The sequence below is a fragment of the Nothobranchius furzeri genome, chromosome 15, assembly GCF_043380555.1.
Source record: "Nothobranchius furzeri strain GRZ-AD chromosome 15, NfurGRZ-RIMD1, whole genome shotgun sequence".
NCBI lineage: Eukaryota > Metazoa > Chordata > Actinopteri > Cyprinodontiformes > Nothobranchiidae > Nothobranchius > Nothobranchius furzeri.
Genome location: NC_091755.1, coordinates 30,670,209 through 30,687,970, shown reverse-complemented (window position 1 = coordinate 30,687,970; position 17,762 = coordinate 30,670,209). Strand labels below are relative to the sequence as shown.

General features: G+C 41.3%; 1 protein-coding gene across 5 annotated transcripts in view; it reads right to left on the bottom strand.

The window, feature by feature from the left end:
• The window catches only part of LOC107390723 (TOX high mobility group box family member 2), a 117,511-nt gene that overhangs the window by 30,429 nt on the left and 69,320 nt on the right, over positions 1-17,762 (bottom strand). For 4 of the 5 annotated variants that reach the window (XM_054745796.2, XM_054745795.2, XM_054745798.2 and 1 more), the window contains one exon: positions 4,865-5,137. The exons of the other annotated variant lie outside the window; for it this stretch is intronic. In XM_054745796.2, the coding sequence (XP_054601771.1) occupies positions 4,865-5,137 (273 nt within the window). The remainder of the gene's footprint in view (positions 1-4,864; positions 5,138-17,762) is intronic. 5 annotated transcript variants of the gene reach the window in all.

Genomic DNA, 17,762 nt, shown 5'->3' with positions numbered 1-17,762 from the left:
TCAGCAACGAATGCGCATTTTTGTTTTTAATGCTCAATCCATTAATGTTTGTCTTCATTGCTTCATACTGAAGCGTGCATAATAAAGAGCATAAAACAAAGCTTTGCTTATTAAAAGAGCAATTCTCTTTGGAAGCCTATTTGTTTCGGTGTAAATGAAGCAGGAGAGCCCTACCAATTATCTAGCTGTCATTTATTTTGACAACTACTAGACACATTGTTCACCTCTGTTGTGGTACGTAGCACCGAAGGGCATCCGTCTTTTTGGGAAATGAAAAGTCGCAATAGAAAATGTTTCTGCTGTTGCAAAAAAAAAAAAAAAAGAGTGATTTATCCGGGAACATCGCAGAGATGTAAGTGAAAGGCAGCGGAGCAAGCAGGTCATATGAGATATGTCTAAACCCTGGAATGAAATAAATAAATAAAAAAAAAATTCTAGTGTTTCACTTACTTAAAGAAAAAGAAGAGAACTCCTCCATTAATGCAGCTGCACCAAGCATCCAACTAAAACAACACGTTTTGGCAGCGTTTATTAGATTATCTCATTAGTAGGAGACTGAGTCTGGAACAAATAAAAAAGCAATTTTTAAGGTTCAAATGGATCGTACAAGATGTGCACCTGAGGCAGTGGAGATGATTCCACACAAAACTCTGCAAACACATTTGAGTGGTTTTATTTTTGCAGATGTTAACAGAATTAACACCTTGGACTAGATTATCTTTCTATTTTATAACTTTATCATGGCCCGCTTGATGATTTGATGTTTTACGTCACACCATTAAAATACTTTATTTCCTATATTCAGTGAGTCAAACAATAACAAATTATAATAAGGTTTTTAATCCATTCATCCATCCATTTCCCTCTGCTTATCCAGGGTCAGGTTGTGGTGGCAGCAGCCTAAGCAGAGAGGCTCAGACTTTCCTCTCCCCAACAACTCAGGCCAGCTACTCTGGGGGAATCCCAAGGTGTTCCCAGGCCAGCCGAGAAACATAGTCCCTCCATTGTGTCCTGAGTCTTCCCTTAGTTTTCCTCCCAGTTGGACGTGACTGTAAAAACCTCATCAGGACTCAACTGGCTCCTTTAGATGTGGAGGAGTAACGGATCTACTCCGAGCCCCTCCCAGATGACCCGGGAGGGTTGGAATGTGGATCAACTTCTAAATCGAGAGCTTTGCCTTCCGGCTCAGCTCTCTCTTCTCCACTACAGACCGGTACAACACTGGCATCACTGCAGGTGCAGCACCAATCCGCCTGACGATCTCCGGATCCATCTTTCCCTCCTTCGTGAACAAGACCACGAGACACTGACACTTGAGGCAGGACCTCATCCCTGACCTGGAGAAGGCATTCTACGCTTTTTTAAAATATTGACTCAACAAAAAACTTAAATGAACATTAGTTTTATTTCTTTTTTTTTGTGCGCAAACAGTTTCACTGCTCATTGGTTCTTAAAAGCTACCTCAAACCAAACCAATGATGCACGTTTTGCGCACTGCCCCTTTATTATGAACGCTGTTGCACCAGGACCTGTACGTAGCTCTGCAGCGCTCTCCTGCTCAGAAGTAGCTGAAGTTGTCTCTTTAGAGACTGCAGCATGTTTAACCCTCTCAGGCTCGAAATAAGTTTTGATAAAAGAACAAACAACTAAGTCCTTCAGGGAGTTAAATAATGCTCATGAAATACGTTATGTGGAGTAACCAGGTAGGTAGGTTACAACTGTTGCAAATCTGCAACGCCTGCCTCCAGAGGGTTAAGAATGTCTTGTAAACTGTGTGTTAGACAGACATCATCATGCCACGAATATTCATCCAGAACCAAATCTTTAACAACAAAACTCCCACCAGGAGCTGTCGGAGTGAATGTACGACAAATAACGACCGACAGCTGTTTTTTTAATTTTTTTCATGAGCCGGGGCTTTCCTCCTCCCTAACCAGCCTCGTTATTCTGGTAATGAGGTCGGGGATGGGCGGAGGTGGGGGGGAGGTGCTCTGTTTCAATATTTAAACACCCTGGCACACCCCTAAAGCCTCCACGACCCTTTATTACCGACTGCTGCCAAGGGTACCTCCTCTTTTATTTATTTCAAAATTCTTTCTCAAAGAGGTGGATCTTGCTGACAACCACCCCCTCCCAGCTGAAACCACCATCCAGACCTGAAAATCTAGGGGGGCTTGTCGAACACGAGACCTCGGGGTGACACCTCTTACCCCGGCGCAGACATGACAGAAATCCTGAAAGCTCCGGGTGAGACGGGAATTCTCCCTCTCGGCAACAGGGCCTGGCACGACAGCCTGTTAAATTTCACAGGATCCAGTCATCCTCGGCTGCGGGAGCGGGTCAGCGGCGTGGGGGTGGGGGGGTGGGGGGGGGGGTGCGAGCATGTAGAAGCGTTTCTGATGGACAGCTCTATAATCTATAATGCCAGCGTTGCTGCTTCACCTTGCTGGATTCCTGCAGGTTTAGGTTCATGAAATGCTCAAACTGGCAGTGCAAATGATGGAGAAAAACATTCAGCTGCAGCAGCAGGGAGGCTCAACTGTCACACGTAAATAAAAACACATCAAAGAAAACCACAATAAAAGTAACTTAGCACGTTTTTCATCTACCAGCTGATTTTGAGCCACAATTACATAAAAATTTGTGGATTTGCTCCATAAAATTACAAAGGAGGCATTTTTTTGAGAAGGAAAGTTTAGGTGAATTAAGGACCAAAAGCTACAAGGACGAACAGACGTGAAATTATTTGGCCGTGCAGCCCGATGATGGTCCATCCGTGGCTCTGGATCCTGTAATGATTTAACTGTGTTTGCGGTGGGATCGATGCATGCTGAAAAAGAGAATCCCAAAGCAGAGTGAAGTTTACAGAGCTTTAGCCTCGGGCTAAATGTACAAAAACCAGCAACAACATCCCCTGAGATGAAGCGTATCTGTTGCTCCAGCTGAGCTTGTAGTTGTAGGAGGTTTTAAATGTGCACTGAAGGACAGTTCTTATTGAAGAGAAGTGTATCCTAAAGGTAACACTGTCGACTTTTCATTTCATGCTTCTTCTTTTTTTTTTCTACGGCGGTGAAAAGAAGCCCGCCCTGAATGATTAGAGTTTTGGTTTTTCAGCTATCTCCTCCAATTTTCTGAGTTTATTGCACGGCTTTAGTCAATACAATAAAACGGAGGAAAAGGCTTTTGCTCTTCATTTCTGACCCTGGCTTTCAAGAGACCCTATTTCCATCCCCCTTTATTATTCTTTAAGCAGGCTGCAGACATAAATTCAATCTTCCTTATTATACCTTTATCAGTATGAAATTAAGGTTAATTGACTTTGCTGGGGAAACATCAAATGAAACATCCCTAATGGAAGCAAAATGAAAATAACGTCATCTCCAATTGCTTTAAAATATTTCTCAATATACTGCCTACTTTCCTATTCCAGAGCCTCAGAAATAAGCTCCTCTTATCCCAGGAGATAATAAATGAATTGAACCCTCCCTCCCCAGCACCAGCACCCCCACCCCTCCTTCTTCCTTATCGGTCATCTATTTTTCCAGAGTAAGCTATTACTTGCAGGGGTTGCTAGGCAACAAGAAATATTAATAGCGGCTATTATTAGCCAGCCTCTGCTAGAGTAGTACTAAAATGTGGAAGTGGGAAACATGAATGTGTTACATAAATCTCTGGCCCTTTCACAGTGTGTGCAAGTCTCTGTTTGTGCGATGATTTATGGCCCTGACGGTTCATTTATGAGAAAAGGGGGTGTGAAATAAGAAAACGGAACATTACCCTGAAGGGCTATTTGAAAATAAATAATTGCAAAGGTGAAACAAAAGCTGTTTAAGAGGCAGGCGTGCCCTCTTTGTTCACTCCCAAAACACACAAAACAACCAAAAAAGGGGCTACTCTGCGACTTTATTCAAGCAAACTTTGATTTTCACCAAATGCATCATAGATTACCAGCTAAATCGTTATTTTAATTAAAAAGAAAATATAAAACCTCTATAGGAGCCAGCATCAGCACCTACTTCTGAAGACTGGTTATAAGGGAGGCCCTAGCCTTCACCCACAGCAAAATAAAAAGCCTGTAACGAATGCAGTGTGATTCAGAAAATCACATAAGGCCTGATTATTGGAGGATAAATGCCATGGATGCTAACATTAAAGCATTAATATTCATGACAGAGGGCAAAAAGAGAAAAAAAAGTAATATTTATGTCAGATGAAAGTATATATCTCTGAATAATTCACCATGCAGGCCATCTATAATTCATTTGATTCGATTCTATGATTAAAGCATTTGAATGTGTTCGCCAGGGGTGTTTACATGTTCGGTCTGAAGCGTGTTTAACATAAGAGAGAGTCGCTTCACTGAAGTGTGTGTGTGTGTGTGTGTGTGCGTGTGTGTGTGTGTGTGTGTGTATGGGGGGGCAATCCTCAGCATCTCTTTGAAAAGGAGAAAGTAGCTGACAAGGGATATCCCCCTCCTCAAAACCAGAGCCCCGCTACTGTATCCCACCATTCTGCTCCTTCGCCGCTTTGCCGATCACAGCAAATGAAAATTTGTACAATTTTTCTGCTTTCGTTTCTGAATTGCTTTGCAGCATTTGTTATTAAAGTAGCTCTCCTGACACCGTCTGTGTGTTCAGGAGGGTTTGTGTTTTGAAAAATGCATGAAATAAAATCACACCATTGCGAAACAGATGGAACGTTCCATGTGAGGAACATGTGAAACCTTCAGGAAACAAAACAAAAAAACTTCTGGCGGATTTCCAACACCCTGACCGTGAGGTTTAATAGCCCACTGCACCACAGTGCTTGACTTGCATAATGGCCCGCGGCTAAAGAAGAGACAAATACAGAGAGATATACTCACAGAGTGCATAGGCCCAGAAAGAAGGTGAGTGTCCTGACCCAGCATATTGGACATCATGAGGGCGGGCAGCTCGGGGTAGGAGTAGGTGTTGAGCAGACCGTTGTGAGGCAGGGAGTGGAAGGGGTAACCGGACTCATGCTCTGTGAGATGGAGCAGAGAAGGGTCAACGTGGTTTGGAGGTGTGATGGGGGGGATCTCATAGTCTTCATCCCCTCCTCCTCCTCCTCCTCCTCCTCCACTGCTGCTGCTGCCTCTGCCCTGACTGGAGTAGCTCTGAAAAGAAGTAAAACAAGAGGAGGAAGGTGAGAATGCACACCCAGCAGCATCCACTGTTTTGTTTTACACTGTATGTGGAGAGATTAATGTAAAAAAACTTAGATGGGCACTTTCAAACGTGGATCAGTCCAGCGCTTGTGTTTTCACCAGTAAACCGATTTGGAGGACAGAGAGGATGTGTAGAAGCTGCTGGGTGATGACCAGGCTGACAAGGCTGAGGTAGAAAGTCAAGCTGGACTCCACGACCTACAGGCTGTCCAAAGCCTTTGGGAGTGCGGAGAATCCTTTTGGCTAATTAAATATTGCGTTTTGTAAAAGCATGCAATTCAAATGGACAAGTTTAAAATGAGTACCATGTGATAGAGAACATTTATAGAGCAAGGCTCTGCAACTCATGCAAGGAAACAGAGTAGCCTCTGCAGGTGTGTCCCCTTTGTCACCAACAGTCCCAGCCCAGTGAGATAAAGGCTTTAACTGCAACAAAGTTAGGACATACTGAAGACAGTTTGTGTCTAAACTTGAACAAAATCTACATGAATGCTGCAGAAATTCACAGTTTAGACACATTTTTGTCACGATAACGTGACGTTTCCAAACTCCCTCTTCCATTGGAAGACCTCCATTGTAGCCAGAGCGGCCCTGGGACACACTGACAGCTGAACACTGGTGCCATCGATCCCTCCAACCACCACCAGCAGGCAAGGCGGGTTAAGTGTCTTGCCCAAGGACACAACAGCAGCATTCTCTGGCGGGAGCCGAGATTAAGCCTGCAACCATCTGATTACTGGACAACCCGCTCTACATCCTGAGCTGCTGCTGTCCCCTCCATTGCTCTGCTGGTGTTAAGCCCACCCAACAGCTCTCTACAAACATAGAGCGCTGTCATTGGCCCGACCTATGTTTATGTTTATGTAATTAGCAGACACCTTTATCCAAAGCGACGTACAATTGTAAACCTATAGGGCATGTTTTGACCTGTGGGGGAAACCGGAGTACCCGGAGGAAACCCACGCATGCATGCAACTCCACAAAGAAAGGCTGCAGTCGAGTTTCGAACCTGCAACCTTCTTGCTGCGAGGCAACAGAGTTAACAAATGTGCCACCACGCAGCCCAAAATGTAGGGGGGAGTGGTCTGACTTGGGTTCTGGAGCTGTGCCCCACCTCACACATCGCACCCATTCCGCCAGCCGTGAGCGATTCCAAGCCGGCGTGCAGCACATCCGCCTGGGCTGCCGGGAGCGGCGTGTCCCAGGCTTCCCCTGTGTGAGCCAGCACGCGGTGGCCACGATTTCTGTTCACTCACTCACCCGAATCAGGTGATGTCCTGCAACGGCAGCGATTGGCTCTTGTCTCAGACTTTCCCCGAGGTGACTGGATGAGTGACGAGCACTCAGTTTGTGACATCTACAGTGAGCTTCCTCCCACCTAAAATTGTTTGGGTCAAATGTAGACCTGCTGAGGCTACAACGGGGCGTGGCTAGAATGACCAGCGGTGACGTAACTTTTGCTACAGCTTGTCTAGATTTCTAGGCTAGATTCCAGAGGAAAATTTCAAACATTTTGATAATATGAACAATTTATTCTGAGGGCTGTCACGTAAAGAAAGCTCTAAATCAAAATAAAAACACATTGCTTAGAGGAAAACAGACATTTATTAAAATTCTGTTTTCACCCAAGAGTTTACAAAGATGCTCCAGGAAAATTAATAAAAAAAAACCTTCCACATATCTTTTAAAAGCACCTGTTGACTTTTGTTGTTCACACTTGTGTGTGCTGCAGACACAAGTGTGAACAACAGCAGTCAGTTTGCCGTTGTGCAGAAAATAACAAATAATTAGAAACGCAAAGTGTTGTGCTCAGAAAAAGCATAACGAACTCATTCAGAACAAAATTAATTAGTTGGACAACAGCAGCTGCTGTAGAATCATTTACTTTAGAAGTATCGACAGCTTTGAAGCAACAAACTGTCAGCCTAAAACGCCTTTAAAACGCAGTTAATCAAGTTCATTATGAGGAAGAAAAACTACCACTGACAGTCACTTAGTGGTTATTTTATAATCCCATAATTACTTTGGCAATTTTGCTTTCACAAACAGAAAAAAAGGCACTTATTGTGAAATGGGTGCAGAGTAACCAAGCAGTTAGAGCAGCAGAGATTTTTATGGTGCTAATAAGGTGATACATGGCCACGTGTCTTTTCCAGGGCCTATCTTGACATAATGTTGCACCGAAAAATATGGTTTTGTGCTCTCCAAAAGCACACCCAGGGTATTCACCAGGGAGTGAAAAGCAATTTTGTCAGAGGCAATCTGATGCCAACTCCCTTTTATAATGACTGAAGAAAATTAATCATCACAAATAATATTCCAGTGTCAGCCATTCAAGAGCTTTTTAATAGAATTTTTATTATTCATGTCTCGTGGTACACATCAACTAGTCCGTTCTGCAACATTTCAGAAATCAATTCAAAATCATCTTCGTGTAGGCTGTCATCTCGCCTGCCAACGCAGCAATTCATCTTGAAAACAAATACTTTTAGCAAACAAATGACAAGAAACGTAGGGAAAAACGCTGCAGCGTGCCCAACGGTAGAACGGGTGCTTGAAGACGGGATAAAAAAAAGAAGCTTGGTAATGTGCACAATCATTTTGTGAAGAAATAATCAAGATAATAAAAAAATAATAAAGAGATGTTTACTATCAGGGGGTTAATGTGCTGTTGTCTCCTTCCTTCCATAACGCTTATTGCTCCATACTTGTTCAGAATCATTATCAGCGACAGCGGCGATTCCTTTTCTCCACATTGGGAACATATTTTTCACTCTCGCTGCCATTTAGCAAACGTGAGACGCAGACATAAATCAGCACAGGGACAAATAAATCTACACATGCCGAGCGCTGTGTCTGTATGAATCAGTGCAGTAAGTCTTTCATGATGACGCTGGACAACTCATCAGGCAGCAAAAGTGTGGCAATAACTGTCTACTGAGCAAGGATCAGTTAAGCAGCGACGCATCGGAGCTAAGACGGCTACATTTCAGAGCTAAGAGCACCATCATGAACTCATTGTTTCAATGTTCAGCTGAAATGGTGTAGTGCTCATTTAAAACTGACTGTAGAAGATTTAAAGTAACACTAACTAGCTTTTTAAACTTTAAGCTAGAGCTGTAACATTGATCTCATTGATTGTTGGGTTAGAAACTTGACCAGTGATTCATACCACTCTGCAGCTCTCTGCTGACTAAAAACCGCTCTTGTCAGTTTTGTGGAGCGAGTAGGTGTCCTATAGAGGGACCTCTTTACAAGCTTTATGACTGTTAGCTGTTATGCTAGTGGTTAGCATTCTAAGTTCACCGATCGTCAATAGAAAGAACAAGAAGAAGAAGAAGAAGATTGCTTCTTGGCATCATGGCAGAGCCTGGAAGTAAAAGTAAGAGAGTAATGTCTTTGGAGGCAAAGCAAAGAGCTAAACCAGAGTGAATATTGACGAAGAGGCTACAAAATCACAAACTGATGATGACCTGGCTTTGTTGGTACTGGACTTGTAAGTTATAATATTTTTGTCAAACAGCATTGTTTTAGTTCTCATGTTTTTTAGTTCATATGTAAGTGTTAGCTCATTGTTAGCGCTAGCTACAGCGGGCTGCACGCATTTGTAACTCCACTTTCAACCAATAGGGTGGTAGAGCAGGAAACTGTAGGTGTTACTTTAATTTTACACCATTTGGATCTAAAAAAACTCACAAACTCCTCTGATATAAGATGAAACCCTGTTTTATAACTGCATAGATGAAAAGGAGAATTATTTAGCATCAATCACTAATTGATCTTCTCATCTTATAAATATACTAAATGTCGTTCGCGTCCGTTAATGTTTCTTCGCCACCAGCTTATTAATGTGATGAGAAAAGCCATAATGCTGATGATTCCTCTATAGATGCCTTTTCTCTCCAACACGAAGCATAACTGTTGTCAAACCGGTGTAATTTAACTGCTGTCGAAGGCTATTTTATGATCATACTTTCCAACACTTTAGTGATTTTTTTCTCTACAGCTTTTTACGATGCCCTTGGAGATAAGACGCAGGACAAGGACGTCACAAGTTTAACATTTTCAAACGTGGATAAATAATTCATAAATATATTGTCTTTCAGGACATGAGGAAGGGGAGATAAAAGAAAGAAAGGTCAGAAAGAAACGCCAAATGTTGATTCAGCCTTCCCTCACTGTAACCTTCAACCTCCCCCCTGACTGCAGAGGTGAAATCTGTCATTTTCCCCCAGACAAGGACCTTTGAGGACTCTACAAAGCAACACTCCTCTAATTGTCTTTCTTTGACATTAACACAACCGTGCCATGGCATTACCACCAAAAGGACGAAATTGTTCAAATTTCAACAAACTTTTGAAAAGTTAGATGTTTCTCAGAACCAACATAGACCGTCAGCATGTTTAAACCACTCCCAGGTTCTCAAGTGTGATGACTCACCCCAGATGATTCTTATGTCTTCTGATAGTCCAAAGGTAAAATGACATAGATGAATTAAAGTCCAAGAATTCAAGGAGTGTACATAAAAACAACTATACTCGGAGGGTGTGATGTGAATGACTCTCAGCTTGCAACTCACCAAATCTTTGCTCAAAATCTGCAGTTTTGACCGAGTTATCGTCATTTTTGCATTTGGTTGCCAAATTTGACTCCAAAAAGTGTTCAGATTACAACTTATAGTTGTTTTTCAACATAAAATAAAACAAGTGCAGTTTGTATTTCTGACCTAGAAAATCAGATGCTACGCAAGAAAAAGAAGCAACGTGAAATAAGCAACAATCCATATTTGGAAGAGAATCAGTGAAAAGTGAAAATATGTTTTAATCCTTATCCAAATCAAGCTGGTGACCTCCCCAACACAGCACATTTAAAAGGCCACTGGAGTTTTACCAGTCCTGCCCAGACTGCAGGAAAAATCTGATTTTTTAAAGTAAGATCTTAATGATAGACTTTGCTGTGTTGTTCTTCTGTAGAAAAGAGCTGAATGGATTTCTCTAAACAGAGGGTTTTATAGTTGAAATAAAGCGTCAGTAGCTATATGGAGCTACTTTCAGATGCAAAACAATTTTTAAAAAAGTTGTCCACCACCCCACCATACAACCAACTACGTTTACGTGTGTCAAATTTCCCTTACCCGGTTCAAATCTTGGTTGATCCGAGATCCCAAATCTCTGTTTACATGGACACTAACTGAAATGATCAGATAGTGTCATGAGTATACATGCACCAAGCATTCAATCAGGCTGAAATAGGCTGAGCATGTGCAGGATTGTCTTTTGTGGAAAAAAAAAATTAAACAAATGCTATCTTGTCTTTTCCCTTGGATGTTATTCTCTTATTCTCCAGCTTTGTCCATTACTTGTCCTCTACTGGCTGGTAGATGTAAACATAAACCCAAAATAAACATTTGATTTTAGTTTGATTAAAATATAGCTTTTAAAGGAAATACCAAACCTTCATTCTGCACACCTCTAAACATCCTGTGGAGGTTTTAATTTTTTTTCGATATTTTTTTAAATTAAAATTGTTCCATATTCAAACTGTCATTGACAACAAAAGTCGTCATTTTAAATCCAACCGTTCTTCACTGCCAGTGATGACTAAAGTCGTCATTTGCCCTTTTTTACTGTGTGGGCATCGAAACGAGCCCCTGCACCGTGAGAACAAACATCCCAGCTCTAAAGCCAATCTTCATCCTTGTACGTCACACGTCACGTGATCAGGAAGCAGAAAAGCATGTGTTAGGAGATCGTTTTGGGCCGCTGCTGTAAAAAAAGTGAGGCGCAAACCGGAAAAGCTTCTGCCGATCACAATGCAACAACGGATTATGAAAAAATGAATAACGCTGGAAACGCGCAGATTCTCCCTGATGTAAGAGGTGAGTCTCCTTTTTGTTTTGGTAGTTTTGGCGTTGACATCATCCTAGCGCTCAACGTTCTGTGACTCTTAAAAAGACAGTAAAAACACTGAAAAATGCTGGCAGCGAAGGGCTTATCTGATAAGGAAACCGCTGGCAGTGAATGAGTTAATAATTATTTTCTCTTAATTGAGCAAAATTCTGGTGTGTTTAAATGCAAGAACGGCTAGTTAAAAGACCTTTAATGCCCAATAGTTTTTTCCTTAATAATTTTTGATTCACACAAAATATCCATGAAAATATTGGGTTCAGAAATGATTGGCACCAACCAGAGGTGATGTGAGAACAACATTCATTATAAAACTTAGACAAAAAAAAGTTACTCTTTTTGTTTTTCCTTTCAGATATAAAATCATTGTTTAATAAAAAAACATTCGTTTATTTGGAAAAAGTTTGTGTAGAACTATTTTTTGGGTCTTTGCTTGTCAGAAAATAGATGTGTGAGCTATAGACCCCCCCCCCCACCCGCACACACAAATTTTTTTGCACAAAAAATGAAAATTAAATTAAAACACAACAATAAAAAGAGCAGAGGTAGAATAATCGCCAGCTTTGTTATGATAGCTGTTTTGAAAATATTCTGGGATTTGTCAGCGAAGACATCAGTACGCCACCCCCTCCCCTCCATAAAAGCCTTACCAGCATTAAGAACAGCTTCCCAGTGTATCACACTTATTTTGACACGTATTGATGTGTAATTATTGGCCTAACTCTCTTGTTAATTGAAAGTTTAATCGCCCATAGACAACCATCAATTAGTTCCCCAAAGAAAAAGATGCAGACAGAAAAGCCAAACAGGAGATTAATAAAGTGCTAATTAGCCTTTTATCTATTTTTTACGATAAAACATATCAGTGATAACAGAAAATAGTGAGAACTCAGAGCTGTTTCTCTTACAGCTTCACAGAGGTCAAGACAGAAGAAATTCTTGCTGTCAGTGTTTTATTATTTAATTATTTTTTAAACTACTCTGAAATGAACTTCATGTTTTTCTACAATAATTTTTGTTTGCCTGAACTCTGCAGGCACGTGTACTACAATTGTGTTTAAAATGCACGTTTTTATTCACGATATTATCATTTGTGAAGCTGACGACCCATAAGTTTTACACACTTTGCGAATGCATCATAGTTTCCTGTTTTCTGTTTGTTTCTAAGTGGGTTCTAAGTTTGTTTCAGGAAACATTTGCTTGATTTACTGTTTTTCAGGCTTCGCAGAAGTAGCCTCAAGTGTAGAATGTAAAACAAAGACAACCAGATGATTAATTGTCATAAAAGCTTGGATTTTTGTCTTCTGACCGGAGCATCGAGCAGACTGATAAACGAAGTTCTGGATTAGCCCGTCCAGTTTTGGAACCAGAAATAAAAGAAAATACCTGTGCAACTAAATATAGCGCCACTTTATCTTAAGTAATTAGGTTACATTCATTGGAATCCCATCTATCCGTTTAGTTTTAGGCTTTGGAAGACCGGATCACTGAATATTTTCTGCACCAGGAAACTCAACACCTAAACTTTTTTGTCACGATTTATAACTGCCATTAGAAAAGCCTCTTTGTGTCAGAATACAATGCAACTTTGAGCTTTCAATGTCCTATGCAGCCATATGCTCCTTCCATCATTGAACAACCTGATTTAGTCAACAGCAGCTGGCCATGCATACATAAAGGTCTCCACGTCTGCTCCGGATAGACGGACTGCAACATAAAATCTTTAAAACATCTTATGGGGAATTTCAAAATTCACCTTCAAAGATGAAACCAGCAGAGCAGAGAAAGGTCAGACATCAAACCCATCATCAGTGGGCGTCTGAGCTGAGGCGCACTGAACGAGGGACCATTACACTACCGCGCCGCAGGTTCCACGGAGGCTATCTGACCTGGCTTTCAAATGACAGGGAACTCAATTTGGATGATGTATCAAGAAAGGCGGACAGTTTAGTACAATAGAAGAAGAATGAAACAGCAGAACAGCCGACACTGACCGACAAAAAGACAAAATTGGGATAAGTGAAGTGTGTGTGTGTGTGTGTGTGTGTGTGTGTGTGTGTGTGTGTGTGATAAGAGGGTATTTCAGCACATCCAATAGTTTTTCAGGGTCATGGGTAGCGTCCGTCAGTAAAGGACAGGTAAGACAGTGGCGGGCTTTGACCAATAGCAAAGGAATGGGCTAACCTCTTCCAAGCTCCCCCATGCACTGGTAATTCTCTCAAATGTCACATCAAAATGGATCTCATTTAGGGTGGGTAAAAAGGACCTGACTCTCCGTTGCAGATGTGGGTGGACCCGCGCCGGATTGGACGTGAACTCTAAAAACACGGCCGCAAAGGAAGTGTTTTGAAAAGGTTTGAAAAGGGGGCACCTGCTGCCCATTTGTGTCACTTCAATTTAACTCAGTTATGGATGAAAGATAAGGAGTAGAAAAACATCTTTGATCTTCACTGGATGGAAGAAAAGGTGAAGAAACTTCAAATTTCGGCTCGATGGCAGATTATTTTCTAACATAGAGATTTTAGGCTTATTTTATCCGCTTTCATTCATTAAAAAGAACAGAAACATGTTGTCTCATAGTCGCTTATCCACCCTCCGCCCCGCCCGCAGGGCAACATGGAAGTCCCGGTAATCACATGTGGCACAATGGCTTGCCCATAATCCCCTTTTATTTTTATTTTCATGATGTCACTCTCTTTAAGCCCCTTTGCTTTATGATTCGCAAAACTAAGAGGGCGAAGAGGCGGGGCGGCGAGGAGAGGAAAAAGCAAGGGAGGGGTGAAAACAAATGATGTGAATCCCTCATTGTTCTTTCTCTATGCCCTCATTCCAGTCAGGGCAATAAGAGAACATTGTGATTTACTGTCAGCGAAGCGCAAGAGTGCATCAGAGAGAATCCACTGCGGCAGGGGCCATTAAAATAGATTTAACTTCCCACAGTATTAGGCCAGATGTCTGCACTTCTATTATATTTCAATCAGCCATGACCTTGGTCTCCACGTGATGAGAAAGATCACTAGCAGAAAGGGAAAGCAGGAGTGAAAATATGTGCAAAAAATAAATAAATAAATAACCCAATAGAAATATCAAACTACCAAGTCCCAATAAATCCCTCTGCGGCGTAGTGCTGCACATACAGAAAGAAAAAGACCAAAATAGAGCTATGGTTTCGAATTCTCAGAGAGTGCATGAATCATTGAGTGCATTTCTGCTGCTTCTACATTGCTGTTTTATTGGGGGGGGGGGGGTCCTGCCTTTCTGTAGTTGAAGCAAAACCACAGAGAGTGGAACAGTAGGTCATTCAGATGTTCTTTAAAGAATAAAATAAAAAAACACGATAGATGAATCTTTGCACAAGGGAAATGTTGACTTCTTACGTAACTGTGAATTTCTTTCTAACAACACTCTTAATATTGTTTAGTTTGGAGTTCATGTTTATATGATTTCTATAAAATCTTTTTTTCTTCTCTGGCAACAATCCATTCATTTCCACTCCATGAAAGCAGAGTAGAGGTCAGTGCTTGTTGCACTTCAGAGACTGATGATAATTGGACTTATTGGCTGACACGGACTGACCTAAATAAAGAACAAGCGCTGTTACAACTGCAGCGTTCAGTCCCTCCTAGCACGATGCTGCGCAGATGTTCCTCTGATGTTCTTCCAGCGCGGTTTTCAGACACCGATGCACCAGCGTCGGTTGAGACCTAAACACACTTTTCAGCCTGATTTTAGGATTTCGAGATTGTACACATTTTTGATATTTAAATATCGAGAGTACACGTTGTTTCTCTTCTCCAGTCTGACGACCTTGCCCGCGGCTCTGCTGAGCCTCAAAGAAGGAGCGAGATGTGTGTTGGCGTTTTCAAACCCACTATTTTCATTTTTCTTTCCTTTGTCCCTATTTTGTTTCTTGCAGGGAAAAAAAACCACACAAGCGCAGAGAACACATTCACAGAAGTACAGGGGGGTTGGTTGGGAAGGCCAACTTTGTGAAGAGTGGTGAGGGTATAATGGTGTGCCATGACTCACTATTAAGTAATGGTGCCTTTTCGCATCAGTATCGCCCACATTGGGTGTACAGTGCCAGGTTATACTGAGGTGTCTCTGACTCAGAGAGACAAAGAGAAATAAAATATATAAAGAGAGAGAGAGAGAGAGGGAGGGGTGGTCCTACAGGCTGAACAACACCTGCTTCATGGTTAATGTTTGGTTAACAATTTCTAAACTATCCAAAGGTGAAAGAAAAACAAAGATCTTTAAACTCATTATTGCATTTTGCAGTTCTAGTTGTAAAGCATAAATATAAGGAGTGCTTGACTCTTTTAATCAATACATTTGCAGTGATCTCTAGCTGGAATGAATGCCTTGCAGTCAATGCTCAGGGCACAAAAAAGCCCACAAAGCCCTGGCTCAGCAGGGCCAAGTCTGCAACATCACAGCTGAGCTTCAGACGGCAAGTTTTGGAGGCTAATTTGCTGATATTTGGACATCTTGCCCCAGATTGGATGATAGCAATGGGACTCTACCTCTGACTTGCTACACTGATGCTTTATCTCCACTGTATCACAAGCCTGGAGGAGTTCTGCCATGTGGTGGAGCTGCTAGTGCTAACAGTTAGCTAAAACTAGCCGAGGCGTTCTCTGCTGCTTCCTGGATGTTAAAACAACAGTTGTGAGTCAAGATTGGTGCTAATTCAAAGTGTGACGTAGATCTGTGAGGATTTGCAAATCCTAGCGTTTCACCGTCTATTTTCTATTAGAAGCTAATGCAGGAGATAGGTGTAGGAGACTATTTTGATGTTCAGCATGCATGAAAAACCCAGAGTGACTGATTATAATCAGAAAAAAATAAAAACAAAATTTCTATCAGTCACCCACACCTTTAAAATGACAAGTTGTATTTTAACAGAGGTTACGTGCCAAGCCATTTCTGCTACCTAACCTCACACACCAGATGGTTTGTTAGAATGGGCCTTCTGAGTAGCTTGTCCTTCAGAAACTAAAATAAATAAATAAATAAATAAAGCAGATAGTTTTCAAGAGAATAATTGGCAACAAACAAGATGGACCATCTGTTTGTTTTCGAATATAATCATTAAATTTACAAAAAATGATGCACACGTTACAGCCAGAGAGAGAACAAAATCAACAAGCTAAAAGCTAGCATGCTGCAAGAAAATGCTTTAAAATTTCAAGCCAATTTGAGGCAACATTAGAAATCTGTTTCAAGTCGTCAAAGAGAAATCACACAGAAATGACAGAAGAGTTAATAAAAGCTGCAAAGAAAACATCTCAAAGTTACTTTTGGTGGTATTTTCTAGACATCATAAAACCACAACAGGACGTGAGGAAGGAGCTGAAGTGGACGGCGGGAGCTATTTTCAGGAATTAACAAGGGTGTAATAGCGGTGAAAGAAGAAAAGTCAGAGAATGGAAGCTTGTGCGGGAGTGTCAGAGTTAAAAAAGAAACACAGAAACAGACAGAGGAGTGGCCCGAAACATCCAGAAACAAACACAAGTAGTGTATCCAGCTAGTTAAACGCAGAACACGACTATCGGCCACTGTTCTCCTACAGCTGGCCAAATCAATAAAGACACATGGCTCAGCGAGAAGGCTGGAAGCAGAAAACATGGTGGCATAAACAAGATAAAACCTGCAGCTTCTCCCAAGAGCTTCGTTTTTTCTGCTGTAAAGGTGCAGAACAACACGTTTTAGATGCTGCATCTTCTGTCCTTTTAGCTCCATCTCTGATCACCATTTTCCCACAGTCCTTTTTCTGCTCCTTACTTATTACATGCAAATGCTTATGAAGTTGCATCCTGATTAAACTGCAACGTAAGAGGAGAGATCAGCCAAAGCATTCAAAAATAAACACAAATAACCACTCAAGCAAATTGATCTTAATGAAAGAACATTTGCTGCTTGCTGTACAAAATTAGAAACTGAGTTGGCGTGGTTGGAGGACACGGTCTTGGATTGGATGTGGTCACTCTCACGCACTCTTCTAATATTTCACATAAATCTGTGCAACAAGTTGATATTTAAAGAGACAGTGTGTAGTTTTTAATATTAATCTCTTGATCTACGTAAATGTTAAAATGAATTAAATGATGCCCAGTTGTTGAAAAATATTGGCGGCTTTGTAACATATAACAATAAAAATCAGGTGTAAAATGCATGGGAGCAGGTCTAAGTCTCTGGGCGATGCCATATTAGATGCAATGTTATCTTCTACGGGAGCCTGTGAGGTCAAAATGCATTCACTGATTTGTTAGAAATGGTTACAAAACTTTCACCATTCAAAAACATTTCTATGCATTTACCTCTTCACTTGTTGCCAGTGACGAAAGGAAATCTGATGTGCTTTTAATTTTACCGGAGGTTGTGCTCCCAGGGATTTGAGACCCTAATGGCCCTCCGCTGTTAAGGTCTTACTCGAAGACAAAAATACAGCTTGCTTGCAATGATTTTGGTATGTACTGCCACCTATTGCCAGGGAAAATACACATCACCACTTTAATAAAACGCCATTTTCACTTGAGTATTGGATCTAAGAACTGATCGTTAAAGCATACTTTTAACAGTTTCCAGAGTCATACACTTAATAAATGGACTGTTTTACATTGAATTATATCCCAAACATTTCCAATTGGAAATCTGCAACTGGT